This window comes from Gopherus flavomarginatus, chromosome 10, assembly GCF_025201925.1.
Source record: "Gopherus flavomarginatus isolate rGopFla2 chromosome 10, rGopFla2.mat.asm, whole genome shotgun sequence".
NCBI lineage: Eukaryota > Metazoa > Chordata > Testudines > Testudinidae > Gopherus > Gopherus flavomarginatus.
The window spans coordinates 6,853,095-6,870,316 of NC_066626.1; the positions used below are offsets into that span (position 1 = coordinate 6,853,095).

The 17,222-nt window shown below is 41.3% G+C and overlaps 1 protein-coding gene across 1 annotated transcript in view; it reads left to right on the forward strand.

Moving 5' to 3' along the window:
• AGAP1 (ArfGAP with GTPase domain, ankyrin repeat and PH domain 1) overlaps positions 1-17,222 on the forward strand; it is a 672,695-nt gene that overhangs the window by 524,811 nt on the left and 130,662 nt on the right. Inside the window, exon 11 of the mRNA XM_050915972.1 lies at positions 5,947-6,108. Within this exon, the coding sequence (XP_050771929.1) occupies positions 5,947-6,108 (162 nt within the window). The remainder of the gene's footprint in view (positions 1-5,946; positions 6,109-17,222) is intronic.

Below are 17,222 nucleotides of genomic sequence, written 5' to 3' on the forward strand. Positions count from 1 at the left end.
TGGGCTAGGGGGCCCTGCAGTTGGGCTCTTGGGGGAAGGGGTTGTGGGTATCTGACCCCCTGGCTGGGCTCTGGGAAGGGTGGGGAGAAGAGAAACAGGAACTGGGTTGTCAAGGGGGTTTCTTCAACTCTCTGCTCCTGGGGGGATTTTTGTGTGTGTCTGTATTGTTACAGATACACTTGCTGACAAGTATTTTGAAATAAATTACCAAAATAATTGAAACTGGTGTTATGTAGTTTTATTCTGACAAAATTTGCAGAATTTTTAATTTTTTGGTGCAGAAGGCCCCCACACAGGCATTAGAAATTATTAACAGCCATAAGAACATTAACCATGATTTGTACTATGAGTAAGGCTACGTTTTAGTCATGGGTGTTTTTACTAAAAAGTCATGGACAGAAAACAAAAAATTCATGGCCTGTGACCTGTCCATGACTTCTACTAAAAATACCTGTGACTAAACCTTGGGCGGGGGGCCATGAGCGCTCTAGGGAGGGGGTGATCGGGGGGGCACTGATCCTGAGGGAGGGGGAGATGAGGCATGGCCTGGGACTCGTGCTGGGGGGAAGGGTTGGCAGGGCTGACAGGGGCTCCCTACCCAGCTCCTCGTCCTTGCAGCTCCTAGGCGGCAGAGGGGCACAAGTGTCAGCTTCCGCTGCTCCCATTCACCAGGAACGGCAGCCAATGGGAGGGGATGGGCCTGCGGGCACGGGCAGCACACAGTGCTGAGCCACCCCCACCCCTGGCCCCTCCGCCACTTAGGAGTGTAGGGACATGCCAGTGGGAGCCCCGCACCCCAAGGTAAGCAGCGCCCCCCGCAACCTCCAACCGTCTGTGCCTAGCCTAGAGCCCCACACACACACACAAACTGCTGCTGCTAGCCCTGGGGCTACCTGGCTCAAGCAGCCCCTGAACCAGCACCAGCCATTGCAGAAGTCACAGAGGTCACGGAAAGTCACAGAATCCGTGACCTCCGTGACACTCGCAACCTTAACTATGAGTAGTCGCATTTAAACATAAGAGTCTCTTCTTTTTTGGCAATGTCATGTTTCTAGTGTCCTAAGTACAGATCATTCCTGGCATCAAACATAGAGGAAAACATACAAAAGAAGTGATGATCTGTCTGTTTGCTTCGCTAATTGGTCTTGCATCTGTATCTTTTTCATCCATTTTATTTTTGCTTTACTTTCTCTCAGTATCGAATGGAGAGGAAAAGAGAAAAGACCCTTCCCCAAATGGATTTTGAATCTTCTCAGGAGTAGCAACTTGTTCTAATCCAATATTTATTTTCTTATTTCTTTGCTCTTGGAGAAGTCACGGTCTTTAAAGCTGTGTCCTGCTCCAAGCACCTCTTTTTACAGATAGTTAGATCTACTGTACAGTGAATATGTACCCCATGCTTGTCTTTCAGGTTACATCATAAATTGCCTAATTTAAAAATAGTCCTACAGATGTGGAAAAAGGAATAATGAAGCTTTTACAGGAATTTTTTTAAATCTCTGCAATATGCCTGTGTCATTTCCCACCCACAGCTCTTTCAGTATTTTCAAACTAAGCATGCAATTAATAAACAGCGATTTATTCAATAAATAAATCAGATACTTTCTTATAAGGTGTTTCTTAACCTTTCATTAAGAAATTAGTTTGATTTTTGTATGAAAGTATCAAATCAGCAGTATTGCAGTGTTATTGTGGCTGTGTTGGTCCTTGATTATGAGAGAGAAGGTGGGCGAGGTAATATCTTTTATTGGACCAACTTCTCTTGGTGAAAGAGACAAGCTTTTGAGCTCCACAAAGGTCTGTGGAGCTCGAAAGCTTGTCTTTTTTACCCACTGAAGCTGATCCAGCAGAAGATATTACCGTTCCCACCTTGTCTCTGTCAAATCAGATGTAAGCAGTTTTAGATGCTGAGTGGAAAAGAATTCATCTTCGTTCTTGAAATTCCGGCAGTTCCATTTTCTTTAATCTTGTAGAATTTTTTTTTTAATGTGTGGGACATTATACTGAGTAAATAAAAAAATAATTATAGTCATTTAACACTGTTCTTAGCCAAAACATTAATTGCTATTTAACTGAAGTCCTGTCTGCCCTTGATCAGAGACTGAATGAAGGACTCCTTAAGAAGTATATCCTCAGTATAAAACCACCTACAGATTCAGAGGAAAAGTACAGTAGAAGTATTTCTTTCAACAAAGTATCCTATCATATAATTAAAACTGTGGTTAAATGATATTCCTGTTTTATTTTTTTAAGACTGATGTGCTGAAGAGGGTGGGAGCTAGCAAATACTTTAAACTTTTTCTTTGAGGTTCTAATTTGGCTTTGCTTATTTTTAAATACTTTTATCAAGTTTACAAGGGAAAAAAAGATGTACTCTGAATTAGTATTTTAGAGCTCATTGGCTGATTTCCAATATGCTTTTTTTCATTTTTCTTTTTGTATTATGTCAACAAACTAACTAAATAATAGAACATTAGGTATAACAAATATATAGTCTGCCTTTTTTTGTGCATTATACATCTCTTGTCAATAGGTTGTTGATTGTGTTGATCCATTCAATCAGAGGGCCCCAATCCTTTAGTGGGGTCTTCTCGTGTAGCGCCCTATGCCTGTGCCGTGTCCCGTGACTTTATTAAGGGAATTAATTTGGACTTCAGTGGGACTGCACATATTTGAGAAGTCCTCATTAATAGATCCAATTGCAAATTTTTCACATGCGACTGTGACTCAGTGGTAATGAATCACAGCTTATATTATTTTACTCTATTCAGGAGAGAGGAATTTTAAAATCTATTTCAATTGATAACACTGCTCTACAGCCAAAATGCTTCTGAAATAAATGTAGTCTAACTTTACTAATTCTGGGTCACTGAGAGCGAAAACGATGCTTAAAATTGTTGATTGGCTCTAGTTTTCAAGATATGCTATTGGGTCAGTATAGATGACCCTTGACTTGAGAATGGCGGAGGATCAGTGAGTTATGAAGGGAAGGGATCTCAATTTAAACCAGAAATGACTAAAATACATCTTTGACTGGATCTATGAATAAATCTATGACTGGGTTTGGACAGTACTTGCTTTTGAGGCAAAACAATGAATGATGCAATCTGAAGCTGGTATTGCGTCATACATGATATGAATTGCATCATGTTATTCCTAGAAGTCATGGATGATGCAATCATAACGAAGCTTACATCACTCTGCTGAAAAAATTGCCCTATATCAGCTCTAGAAATCATACAGTGTCGTGCTCTCTTATTTGTCAGTGTTTGATTTTGCAAAGGGACACATTTCTGTTTAGCCAAAGTGAGCAGAGATGCCTCGTACTTGTGTGAACAGTGCAGATAACTTCTGCTATGTTTGTGGTGAAGTGACTTTTGCATCACAAAAAGCGCAGTATAACCACTATAGTTAAGAAAGCCTATCACCATTATTTTGGCTGCAAAATTGGAGATCAGGACAAGAGGTGGGCCCCACACATATGCTGCAACGCTTGTGCAGCAAATCTTCGCTGGTGGTTGAACAGGAAAAGGAAATCTATGCCTTTTGCAGTGCCAATGATTTGGAGAGAGCCAACAGATCATACCGGCAATTGTTACTTCTGCATGGTGCCTCCAGTTGGGAAGGTGTGTCAAAGAAGAAAAAGTGGACTGTGCGTTATCCAAACATTCCATCAGCTATACGCCCAGTACCCCACGGAGAAGGACTGCCGGTTCCTGATGCACCAGAATCATTCTCACTTGAGTCAGATGAGGAAGAGGATGAAACTTCTGGTCCTGAACCATCAGTGTCACAGGACCAACATTTTCTCCCAATCTCCTCCTCTGAACCACACCTCATAACACAAGGTGAACTGAATGACCTTGTCAGGGATTTGGAACTACTCAAGAGTAAGGCAGAGCTGTTGGGCTCCAGACTACAGCAGTGGAATCTCCTGGCAGGCTATCAGGGCAAATGGAGCCCATCAATGCTTGCAGACTATTGCTGGATAGTGACAAGAGATGCTCCATTTAATGAATACAAGAGACAAGCCAAGTAGACACTGAATAGGACTAAACTATGTACATAATAGTTTTTTGCCTTTTGTTTCATAATAAATTTTATTTATATAACCCTTTTGCTGATTTTTAAAGTGTTACATAAACAGGACAGGTGAAATATTATCATGTAAAGCAACCATAAACACATGAAAAGACCTAGGTTTACAGTTTATGATTAAAACTCTACCATCTACACAATATACATAGACATAAAATGTAAAAACTTAAATATCTTAGAAACAGTAGCCGATCAGTTGTTTTAATTATCATATTTGAATTCAGCACATCAAAATACATAATAAATATCACATTTTATCTCTGAAGCAGACGACTTCTCAAAAATTGTAGACCAGTGTAATATATTACTGTAGAGGATTATTACATTATTTTTTTTTGCTGACATTTTTTGTAATGGAATATATAAATATGTTAAAAGAAGATTAAAGTCACAAAGCAAGCACTCAGTTAAGAAATACCAATATTAAGGTTGCCTATGAAAATCTAGTATCAGTTAAAAATCCAAAATGACATGGCTTCGACAGTATGGCAAGTCTAGGTGATATTACTAATTCCTACCACTTGTGACTAGTGGGTTCCTTGCATTTTTTGGCTTGAATCAGTGTTGTGGTGGTAGTGATGGTGGTTTTTTAAAAATATATGAAATACATGGTTGTGATCATGTAATTTTTATACTGTATTGCTTCCATATATGTACTGAGTTGCCAAACCAGCAGACCAGAGGGACTTTCCCCTTTCTCTGTATTTGCCAACTCCTATCAGAGAAATTGACCCTTAAGAGCTTGTATACTATAAAATAACCCACCAACGGCACGTGCTTTAAGAATGATAGAAATTTTGAGATGAGTCATTGTGTTTCACATCATTATCCCTCAGTACCTCAGCATGGGATTTAGAATAGACATGCAGGAATAGGAAGGTATTTATGAAAGTATGAGAGATGGCATAGCTGCTATGTTTAAGTAATCTTACCTTTGATTCGCTGAATACAAAAGGAGTGACTTGATTTATGTTTGCAGTGTTGTAGCTGGGTTGTCCCGGGACAGGGAAGACAAGGTAGGTGAGGTAATACATTTTATTAGATCAATTTCTGTTTTAACAAAGTTTGGTCCAATAAAATATATTACTTCACCCACCTTGTGTCTCATTTATTTAATTATGGAGGGAAAAACTACTTGCCATCATTATTGCTGAGAAAACTTTGTATATTATCCTAGAATATTACAGTAGTGCGAAAGTAGTGAGAAAAGGTTATTTTTGTAATATATTGGCTATCCGCACGTATACACAAATCAGATACCCCATCGTCATCATGTGGGAGAAATGATATTTTAATAATATCACATTTTGATTTTTTTTAATTATTATTCACATTAAAAAGAAAAATGGTGGTTCTGGTTTTGGCCAACCCCACCATTTTTATCTTCTTTCTAATTGATTAGCATTGTTGAAGACAACTGAACAATGCTCAGTGGAAGCATGCAGTCACATCTCTTCCCATATATTTTCTGATTTCCTAGCATGAACGGAGTGTTTTGGGTAGCAGTAAACTCTCTGTGGTGAGGAGAATACCTTTAATTATTAAACTAATCTTCCACCTTTATGTCCCATTTGAATTCCCATTAAAGTCAGTGGAAAGACTCCCATTGATTTAGCTGGAGTTGGATCAGTCCTTAACCAATTTGCTAGTGAATGTTTTTTGCAGAAAGTAGTGGATTTTCCTGTAGTCTTTGGATGGTAAATTAAAAAGAATGTGAATATGCCCTAATATAAATAACCACTAGGCAGTACAGAACTGTCGTCTCTCACAACATCTCTCAGGATCTTTCAGGCATTTATTTAAAATGATGCATTATTCACTTTTTGTCTGCTTTGTGTCAAATTTCAGATACTGGTTTGGGAGATTCGGTGTGTTCAAGTCCAAGTATATCCAGTACCACAAGTCCCAAACTGGATCCTCCTCCCTCCCCTCATGCCAACAGAAAGAAACATCGTAGGAAGAAAAGCACTAGCAATTTTAAAGCTGATGGTATCTCAGGCACTGCTGAAGGTAAGCTTCCTATGCTCTTGGGGCGTCCAGATTCCCAGTGTTCTTTCATTGTCCTGAAAGTCTCCAAGTGTTGTCTTGAATCTCTGTTGTTGGATACTGTTTTAACTTGATTGCTAGATTTGTGTCTTTAAAGGTGAACAGAAACACATGTAAAGAGAAATCCAGCAATCCAGCCTTTTCATGAAAAGCTGTATGGTAAAAGAGACATCATAATAGACACATTTCTGTGATCTTAAAATCTTGTTTCATCAAATGGTGTTTGCTTTTAGAAATGTACCCAATCTGTTCCTTAGTCATTTGCATGTGTCTGTCATCATGGGAAGCACAGATGAGGTTTGGGACTTTTTATAAGACAAAAGTAAGTTAACATATATTCAGTAGCAAGTGCATCATATTAAAATGTATACATCTCCAATAAGCACAGCTTAAATCCTATATTAGCTTTGCTCATTAAGCACACTCCATGTTCCAGAGCCAGTCGTCAATGTTTTTGCTGCCTGCTGTCGTTTGTTTGACTATTCAGCTGCTTGTGGAAAGATTGTATTATTAAGAGCAGTAAAGGAAAGGGGAGAGAAAAATGTTTGGGTTCATTTTTAAGAACTAGACAGCAAAAGCCAAAAGAGCTTTTTTTATTCCCTTACTTTATCTTAATATTTCCAATGCTATCAGTGCTAGTAGTTCAGTATCCTACTGAAGAGATAGCAATATAACACAGTAACTAGATATGATATAAAAACTTACTTATATCTATACCAGAAAAAAAATGAACAAGGGTAGTGCGAAGTATAGAAACTGGAGAGTCAAAAGAGAGAGAGTGGAATAACAATGTGGAAGAAGAGTATTAAGAAAAGCATTGGAAGGTAAAACTAGCTAATTCAATATTGAAGAACAAAGGGACAAGTTCTGGAAACGAGATGACAATTGCAGGCATCTGAGGAGACATTAAATTAGAGGCAGGATAATAGTATACAACTGTGAAGGAACATAAATACTACTTAGTCATCCTTATTTTCCATTTACTTCAATTTCTCAGTTCTGGTGCTATCACCTCTGGATTATGTTTTATTTCCATAGCTGCATATGTGAATTCTTTGGTGAAAGAATGGCTTTGTCCATAATAGCTCCTGCTGCTTTCTCTCCATGTTATATGTCACCTTTACCACTGGACTCCCCCTAGTTTGACTGAGGAAAACCAAATTTTATTTTAGACTTTCATTTTTTACTTGAGTTCTTTTTCTACTCCACTTTACGCATTTACACGCCAAGATATTAAGAATGGGATTTTTCAAAAGTGCTCGAAGTCAGCCCAACAGAAATTGGTCCAGTAAAAGATATTTACTCACCCACCTTGTCTCTTCACAATTCAGCATCCTTGTAGTAGATGCAATGGTACTTAATGTTTGACCACTAAATCTTCTTCTACTGCACTAGCAGTTAGCCTCAGAGAATCCCAGTTTCTGATACCAAAGGGTTAAAATGCAGAATGCAGAGTCTAAAGATCTTTGGTTAACATTGGAGGGGAAAGGACAGTCTTCAGATTCCTTCAGCGTGTGGAGGAGTCCCCTTCATGCTCTGGCAGAATGTTGTCTGAAACATTGTCAGAGGACAGTGTGATGTCCTACTCAGAAATCGCTTCAGCACAAAAAATTCACTGCGTTATCACTCCCTTTTCACAAGAAAGAAGATATGAAATATGTCTTGATCTGTTGCTAAACAAGGAGAAGCTGCTCACTTAGTAAAGAATTTATAACCTTTGAGCTCAAATCTGTTAGATGTCAAGGTCATGTCTGAATTATGTTGCTGAAAATAATAATGCCTAAAATTGAGTAACATTATTAAAGTTTAAAGGTCTTCCAGATTAACCACATCCAAATGAGGAATATTACTGTGATTTGTATAAGTAAATAATCATTTTCCTTACAGTAAAAAGTTATTTCTGGTAGTGCTTTCATACCAGTTGTGATAGATGGTAAATTCACTGGATAGGAGGAGCAGATGCAGAGGCATTACTGAAGAACTTCTCTTATTTTAGTAAGTGGAATTTTCTTTCGTAGTTTTACAGCCATAATGAATTAGGTAAATCAGTTAAAATTCAGGGAAGGCCGTGATTCCTAGTGAGTTTGTGAGATGTTCTGATCAGTTTGCTTGAAAATCCATATAATACCAGAGTTAAGGTTGGGGATAAGTAAGTGGGAAGTGTCAAATAATAGCTCATTCAGCTTCACACAGAGAGGATCAAAGTTATTTGTCTCAACTGATTACATGTTATAGGATGTGTAGTAATTGACATCTTATCAAGACAAGCAGTGTAATTTGGGGTAAGTACCTATCACATTGATCTGCTGGATCTAAATGTAAAGAAGTATCTTGGTTTCCAAAGTAGAAGAAAACAGATGAAATATATATAATATAAAATATGTGACCTTAGGCAGTATTGCATTTTGCAATCCTAGAACAGGGTCTATGTGATGGGACTGTTAATACCAAAGGGCAAATTTATATAGTGCCATTTTAAATTAGAGATACACCATTTAGTAAAATGCATAACAGCAGAAATGTAATGGGATTCTTCTCTAGTGTGGTTCCCCCTATTGACCAATTTGTGACAGGGCCCATAGTCTCTTTCAGGGATTGGATGACCACCTCAGTAACTCAGAGGTCTAAGCTGCCTCATGCTACACGCTCTGAGGCTATTAGTATCATCGGCATGGACATCATGTGTAAGGGACTCATCAAGCAGATCTCTCTCCCGTCTCCAATATCTCACCCGGTAGCACTGGAGTTTAGCTACTCCAAGACTCTGCATATTTCCAATGAGCCAGAGTTTTCCTTCTTAATGGGTACTGAGCACCAACTGATACTGAGATTATCGTGGTCTCCAGAGTTGCATGTCTCTCCGGTACCGCCAGATTCTTTACCAATTTTGGAGCTAGAGAGGGCTCCCCTTCTGGACATTGAGGAGGATAATTTGTTTCACATGTCTCGATCCAAGATTCCCCTACCTACCATCAGAGGGGCTTCCTCCCTGAGACTTACAGGGGGAAGGACTAGTCACGTGAGAGACATGCTCCTCCTCCATGGTATAAGCATCAGTGGGTGCCAACTCCAATGCCTTATGTTCCCCCCCCAGTCGCATATTGAGACTCTTGGGTTACCTACTGTCAACAGTTTTCGCAAGCCCGCAGCCTCTCTGATCAGGACAGTCGGAACAGGCAATCATCTGCTCCATTTGTTCCTCCTCAGCCTCCTTAGTTGCAAGAGGAAACCTCTGAGGAGCAAGAGGCCAGAATAGATAACGAGACTACTCCAGTAACCAACATCTCCTCATCTTCCCCAAATGAGGCTGTGATGCCCTCTCCACCTTCCTTGGCTAATGATTTCAGGCAGTTCCAGGATCTATTGAAATGGATTGCAGACTCATTGCAGATCCACTAAAAGAACTCTGAGAATTTCAACATAAACTCTTGGACATTCTGCAAATGTCACTTTCTGCAAGTGTGGCTCTGCCCATAAATGAACCACTTCTAAATTCTGCCAAAACAATGTGACAAACCCCAGCAATGGTACCGCCTTTGTGTAAAAGAGCTGAGAAAAAGTAGCAACAAAGATTCCAAATTTTGATTTTCATACCCTGCACCCAACTCCTTGGTGGTTGAAGCTGTAAATGAATGTGGCAGACAGCACCAAAAGCTCCTAGACATTTTTTACCATAAAACTTCTAACTTACAATTTAGCAATGTGAATTATGGCACTTGAGGCAAAGTAAAGTTACACCAATTACTCAAAATTCACTTTTTATTGAACACCTTCCAGCAGAATATTGGGAGCACCATAGCCGAAGTCCATCACTATGTGCCTCTTTGAATGCAGATAATATGGCAGTTTGTTCCATCTCCATGGATTTATGTGACAGATATTTTGGCTACAGATACCAGGATTCCCAAGGGAGGACCAGAATAATGTTAAAGATCTCCCATTTGGCAAGTCATTACACACCTTGAAGGACTATAGGGATCTACACACCTGCAAGCAAATGAAAATTTAGTAAATCTCAATTGGCACAGAGATCACACTCCTTACAATTCTTGGGTTTCCAGAGACCCACTAAGCCACCTAGGAAGAGACTTTATGTTTCAAAGAAAAAGACCATCCACTACATCTCCTTCGTCAACAACCATGCTCATCATCAAAGCATCAATTTGGGTGATCTGGTCAAGTGTCTGGATCAACCCTGCTTTGCCATTTCTCAGCTGCACCAGTTTACCCACTGGGAGCAACCTCCCTTGCTTCTAGCTGGCATGGGAATAGATTACTTCAGGTTGGAGGTTATAAAATCAGGTTACTCCATCCATTTTACATCTCTCCACCCACCTCTCCTCCCCTCCCCTTCTCTGGTCCCCTGTCATAATTGCTTGCTGCGAGAGGAAATCAGCTGTTCGTATACTTGGGAGGGAGAGAACCGGTTTCCATCTCCACACAGGGAGAAGGATTTTTACTCCAAGTATTTTCTGATTCCTAAAAAAAATGGAGGATGAAGACCAGTTCTAGATCTAAGACTCCTAAAACACTTTGTGAAAACACAAAAGTTCAGAATGGTGACTCTGGTGGCTATAATTCCATCATTGGATCTTGGCCTTCAAGATGCATAATTTCATATTACGATTCCCCCTTCCCACAAGAGATTTCTTCCATTTATGATTGGTCAAGACCATTTTCAGTGCCAAGTTCTTCTTTTCAGCCTTTCTTCTGCCCCAGGATTTTTCCCCAAGGTGTTAGTAGTGATTGCTGCCTATCTGCGTCACCTGGGGATAATAATCTTCCCATAACTCAAAGTGGCTGATCAAAGGCCAGTCGTACAATGAAGTTCTTTCTGCTGTAACCCTTCCACCATGTGCAGTCGGCAGCAGCAAGAGCCAGGTTCACTATATAGGGGTTCTTTTTAACAATACAACACAGAACCAGCTTGATCTTCCACCCAGTAATCTGGGAAAATTACACACCACATCTGGGCACCTCTAAGAGGCGACACTTCCCCTCTTGCAAGCAGTGAGTCGGAGTGTAGATAAGAAAACTTTTAATAAAACGGGGAAAAGAACTCAGCCTTTATTTGGGGAAATGTCACAAGCATGATTTGCAGGCATGTGACCATGAGGAAAACACCTACCCCAGAGTATATTGGGCACTGTCCTTTGCCTCAGATTCTCACCTTGTGGTGAGAGAGTCTGACAAACAAAAGTTCCTTTAACATGCCACTCCCCTCTACCTCCACCGCACCCCACTCACAATTCTTGTCCTTGATCAGCGAAGACCCGGAGTTCAGAGGTGCGTTTGCATGTGTTTGCCTCCCATCCCGGTGCGGTGGGGTGGGGGGAGGTGTCAAGCAATGCCTCAGCTGCTGCTGCTGCTGTGCTGTTCACTTTGCATGGCTGCCTGCTGCCACCACCGCTACATTGTTTACTCTGCCACTGGCAACTGCACCATTGATCACTCTGCTGCTGCATCGCCGTGCACTTTGCCACTGCGCCTCTGGACATTGCCTGCATCGTTGTTCATTTCACCGCTGCACTGTTGGCTGCTGCATCTTCATTCACTCTGCTGCTGCGTCACTCTATTGCGATGTCTTGAGATTCCAGCACTTAAGACAGCTCTCAGTGATTTCAACAATTAGTGGGGGAGCCTTACTGTGAGGGCAGGCTGGTCAGTCTCTCTCAGGGCCGCGCTTCCATTTAGGCGACCTAGGCGGTCGCCTAGGGCACCAGGATTTGGGGGGGGGGCATTTTACCACCATCTGCAGCGGGGGATCCTTCCACGCTCCGGGTCTTCGGCAGCAATTCTGCGGTGAGTCCTTCACTCACTCTGGGACCTGCCGCTGAAGTGCCCCGAAGACCGGGAGCGCAGAAGGACCCCCACCTAGGGCGCCAAAAACCCTGGCACCGCTCCTGGTCTCTCTCCCTGGAGACTACTACCCCACAGCAGGCTTAAGACTTAGCACTTAGACCTGGTTATCAGTGATTTCAGTTCTAGTGATCTGTAACGAAACAAGAGATTCCCAATTGAATCTAATCAGCTCTGTCATTAGCAGTGGAGAGAGGAAGGGTCAAATGGTGTCTAGGACTCTTTGGGCAGAGAACACAGCACCAGGCACAAATATCTGTCCCCACCCATTCTCCTCTCCACTGGTCTTTGGCTCCCCTACCCCATGCTTAGCAAGTGCAGTCGAGTGTGACCCACCCTCAATCACGGCACACCATGTCCTGTTCTGTGGCCCTCTACTCACACAACCAGGGTGACAACACTTTATTATCCCTGCACCCAATACCAAAGTGATTTGCAATCCAGTACCAGCCAACAGTGATCATTTGAGCAAAGCATCTCCATCATGCTGAGCATGTAGACATAGTAGGTCTATGCAAACAAGGTCGGTTCCTGGAGCGTCTTCCCCCAGCTCGTCACTAGATGTCAAGGAAGAACTCATGCAGACCTTGCTTACACAAAAAGATGTAATTGTCTCTGTTTCTCCAGTTAGGTCTCCAGCTCAGTGCTGAAAAGTTCATATTGACTTCAGTACAAAGGATAGACTTTATAGGAGCCTCCTTGGACACAGTGACAGCCAAAGCCTGCTTCCCCATAAACAGATTCAACACTCTAGTAAATTTGATTGCAAGAATTCAGATAAGCCCACAGACATCAATAAGAAGCTTCCTTTAGCTACTGGGACACACAGCAACTTGTACCTTTGTGATACAGCATGCCAGGTTATCCCTTTGGTGTTTCCAGGAGTGGCTCAGGATGATTTATAGCCTGAGCAAACCCCATCTTAACAAGCTAGTATTGATCCATCATCAAGTGTGGAACTCCCTCAACTGGTGGAAGGACCTTCACAATGTCTCTGAAGTGTTCCATTCATTCAGCATGCTTCTACTGTCACTATAATGATGGATTCATCTCTTGTTGGCAGGGAAGCACATTTGGACTATACGCCACACAAGGCAAATGGAGGCTCATATACACAACAAACTCTTAGAGCTGAGGAGAGTCAGAAATTCCTGTATATTCTTCCTTCCATTAATAAAGGACAGACACTTGGAGAATATGAAGAACGGAGTAGCTTGCATATTTTATATTAACTGGTAGGGAAGGGCAGGATCCCCTTCAATTTGTGCCAAAAGTTGTGGAAATGGTACATAACAAATCACATTCTGATTTCAGCAGCCGCATTCTGGGGATGTTGAACACCATAGTCAACAGCCTCAGCAGTTACTTCTCCCAAGATTACACATGGAAGTTGGACTCTCACATTCTTAAAAGTATTTTCCTGACATGGGGAGTCCCAGTGGTAGTCCTTTTTGCCGCTATCACCAACAGGAAGTGCAAACAATTCTTCTATTCAAGGTGGGAACAGTGCCTCCTTCTCTGGGGAATGATTTCCTCATTTCTTGGACAAGAGGCCTTCTTCATGCTTTCCTCCCAACACATCAGATGTTCAAAGTGATAAGCTCAGACAAGACAGAGCTAAGGTTATACAATAGCTCCAATATGACCCAGACAGGCTGGCACCCTTAGCTGACTTGCCTTGCGGTTTCCCCAGCAATCAGTTTTCTATCCATTCCGTACTTTTTCATTTTGACCTCATCCTGAATTCTTACCTAAAGTATCATCTTTATTTAATATCAACCCAGTTATTCATCTTCCTGGGTTTTTTCCCTCTGAAGGTACATCAGAACAAGGCAGCTGTGGCTTTCCAAACACTGAATGTTAAGAGGGCATTAGCCTTCTATTTGGACAGAACAAGGTTATTGAGAAAGCATCCCAGAATGTTCATCTGCATTGCTGAAAGATCCAAAGCCTGCAACTTGGTCTTCAATTCATATCTTTCTCAAGGATTAGGCATTGGTTCATTCTTGTAGATTAGATGCTGCCCTTGGGAAGGCAGTCTTGTCTTGGGCTGTCCTCTGAAGATTGTTCCTCCTGTTGAGAGTGCTGCTTGGAAGTCACATGAACTGGAGCACCCATAGTGACACTACTTGGTGAAGAAAGAGAGGTTACTCACCTAGTGCTGTAATTGGAGTTCTTCCAGATGTGTGTTCCCATAGGTGTTTCACTACTGGATCTCCTTCCCCTCTGCTTCGGAGATTTCTCTAAGGGACTTTGTGGTAGTAAAGAAACTTAGGGAGATTCATCCACGCAGCCCTGCATATGCTCATTGTGGGGCATAAGGAGGTGAGAGGTAGGGCAGATACATGGGCCAAACAGGCACTGCTACCAGAAATCTCTAATCAAAGGCACATGGGCACCTGAAGTGGCACACCCATAGGGCATACATCTTGAAGAACTCCAGTTACTGCACAAAGCAAGTAACCTCTCCTTTTTCAGCCCTCTTAGTCTGTATTAATACACATCTAGCTTTGGACTGTTCCTTTCTAAAACCTTCAATTGTTTCTAAGTTTTCGAGTGCTTAATTGGACATTTCAAAGAGTGTCTGATTTTCCAAAGGCAGGTACTCTGCTGTTTCTGAAAACCATGTAGCAGGGAAGTCAATTCTCCATCCACCAAAACTTTTACCATAGGTAAGTTTGTATTTTTATTATTTATCCAGGGCTGCCATTGTACCTGTATGATTTATCTTAAACCCTTTACTTACTGCAGTTACAAAGGTAATTGTTACACAGATACATTGCTAACAGTGTTTTGTAATTATGGAATCTTGTAAATTATTTGAAAGAATTAAACTGGTTTGGAGTAGATTTGTTGCATTGGCAAACAGGTTGTCTAAGAACATTTATAGTTCTTTTCTGAGCCAGAGGTTTTTCTCTGCAATCGTGCAGAAAGTATAATGTCTTAAGAGATAAAAATGGGGCGCTGATTCTGCATTTGAAAAAATTGCTAGTAGCAAATGGTTTAACAACATTTTCCTTCCATGCCTGCGTAGACATTTATGAAATATAAACTGCATTTGACTATATTGTAATCTGTGATATTGAATGTATATGTATCTTTAAGGATACTGCAACTGTCTCCTAAGGTTTCCACCTATTCAGTGTTCAGTGTTAGCTATAATTCAACTGATCATAATGACTTCATTCACTGCCTTTTAGGAGATATAAGAGTGGACTATCACTGCACACCTGAGAAACAGGAGGGCAGAAATTAATAAAATCTAGACCGAATCTACAGAGATTCACTTTTAACCATGGGACAAAGGTCACAAGTTGGGAAACCTTCAGCCTTAGTTGTCACAGCCTATCTGACATGAAAGGTTTGCTGCTGAAAGGCCTTTATGTTGATGCTGAGGAGCGGAAGATAAGGGAGGTGAAGCTCATCTATTGTTTTAACCTACTTCATTGCGACCAAACAAGTTGAAAGGTTCCTTCTGGTCTTTAAAAGTCCTGTTGACTTCAGGGTCAGAAGGGCCTGCCGTTCCGCCTCCCTGGTTGGAGGGAAAAGTGTCACAGTGGCGGTCAGCAGGAAAGGGGATTCTGGGAAGGGTGAGTCCCAGGATGAATTGGTGATTGCAGGTACTTGCATACCTAGATATCTCCAAAAAGATATAGAATAAAAAAATCACTTGTCTGTCTCAGAGAAGTGATCCAGTATCCCTGTGGCATTTTAGGAACTATGCAACAATTGGGCGTCCAGCACCTGATGTATTCTGAACGGGGTAAGGCACTGAGTACTGCTGTGATGTTATGTTTTGACCAATCTTTTTCTTGATGAGTAAAGGTTAAAATAAAAGTACTCGCTGTAGATAAATGACACCTTGGGAGTCCTACTAACTTCAGGTACTACGGTATACTTAAAACTATTCTATCAGTCAAAGGCAGGTGCCCTCATCAGGAAATGATTTGTGGCTCATTGCCCACAAGGTGGGCGACTGGGAATAGAAGGGGAAAGCATTTTAAATGGGAATGGAAAATATACCCAATTTCAAGTTACTGTTGGCGAGGGATCAGAGTATTTCCCATAGTGCCTCTTGTTCTGTCTGTCTTGGATATCATAATATTCCTTGCCAGTTCCTCAGGTAGGGAAAGAATATGTTGTGTATATTAGAGACAATTATGCATCTTGTCCCAAGTAAATGTCTCTTTGTACACTGAACTTCAAACAGACATTGTGCAGAGGAGGGACAGCTCAGTGTGTTGAGCATTGGCCTGCTAAACCCAGGGTTCTGAGTTCAGTCCTTGAGGGGACCATTTAGGAATCTGAAGCAAAAATCTGTCAGGGACAATACTTGGTCCTGCTATGAAGGCAGGGGTCTGGACTTTACTCAATGACCTTTAAAGATCCCTTCCAGCTGTGAGATAGGTATAGCTCTGTATTATTTAAAAAAAGAAAAAGAAAAAAAAAGCATTGATGTCATCAAGGGCTAGTAATAGAATAACTTGGCAATAATATTTTAAGTTTTTGGGGTAGCTGTGGTTTGAGCATTAGCCTGCTAAATCCAGGGTTATGAGTTCAATCTTTGAGGGGGCCACTTAGGGATCTGGGGCAAAACTCTGTCTGGGGATTGGTCCTGCTTTGAGCAGAGGGTTGGACTAGATAACCTCCTGAGGTCCCTTCCAACCCTGATATTCTATGAACCCTGATGCTAATACAGATGCTCATAAATAAAATCAGCTTCCTTTGAGGAGAATAAGATTACATGTGACTGGACTCTTGTAATTACATAAATTTTGGTATTTACAGAAAGGAAGGGTTCATTGCATATTGGTTTTGCATTTTATCTTTTGCGTTCACAGAAACTTACAGTAACTTAAAAGTTGCACATTGGATAACATGGAACTTTAGAACATGGTTCTACTTTTATAATCTGGGTAAAACTAGAACTTTGCAATGTATCATTTGTATAAATTTGTTTTACATTGTTTGTTTTGTTCAGCCTGAAGCACAGCCCTGCAGGGGGATATTACATCTAGATATAGAGCATTTCCTGGTACCAACAAGACTTGCAGTACCCATCCCCCCAAAAGATGGATTTTCCAGTATGAGCTTCAAATGGACAGGATGTTGGACTAAGCAAGGGTGCTAGTTCCAAAGTTGAGGGCCCCTTGTAGATGGTGTCCTGCCAGCAACTCCCTCTGTTTTATCCTTGCGCAGACCAGCAGGAGTCCCTCCAC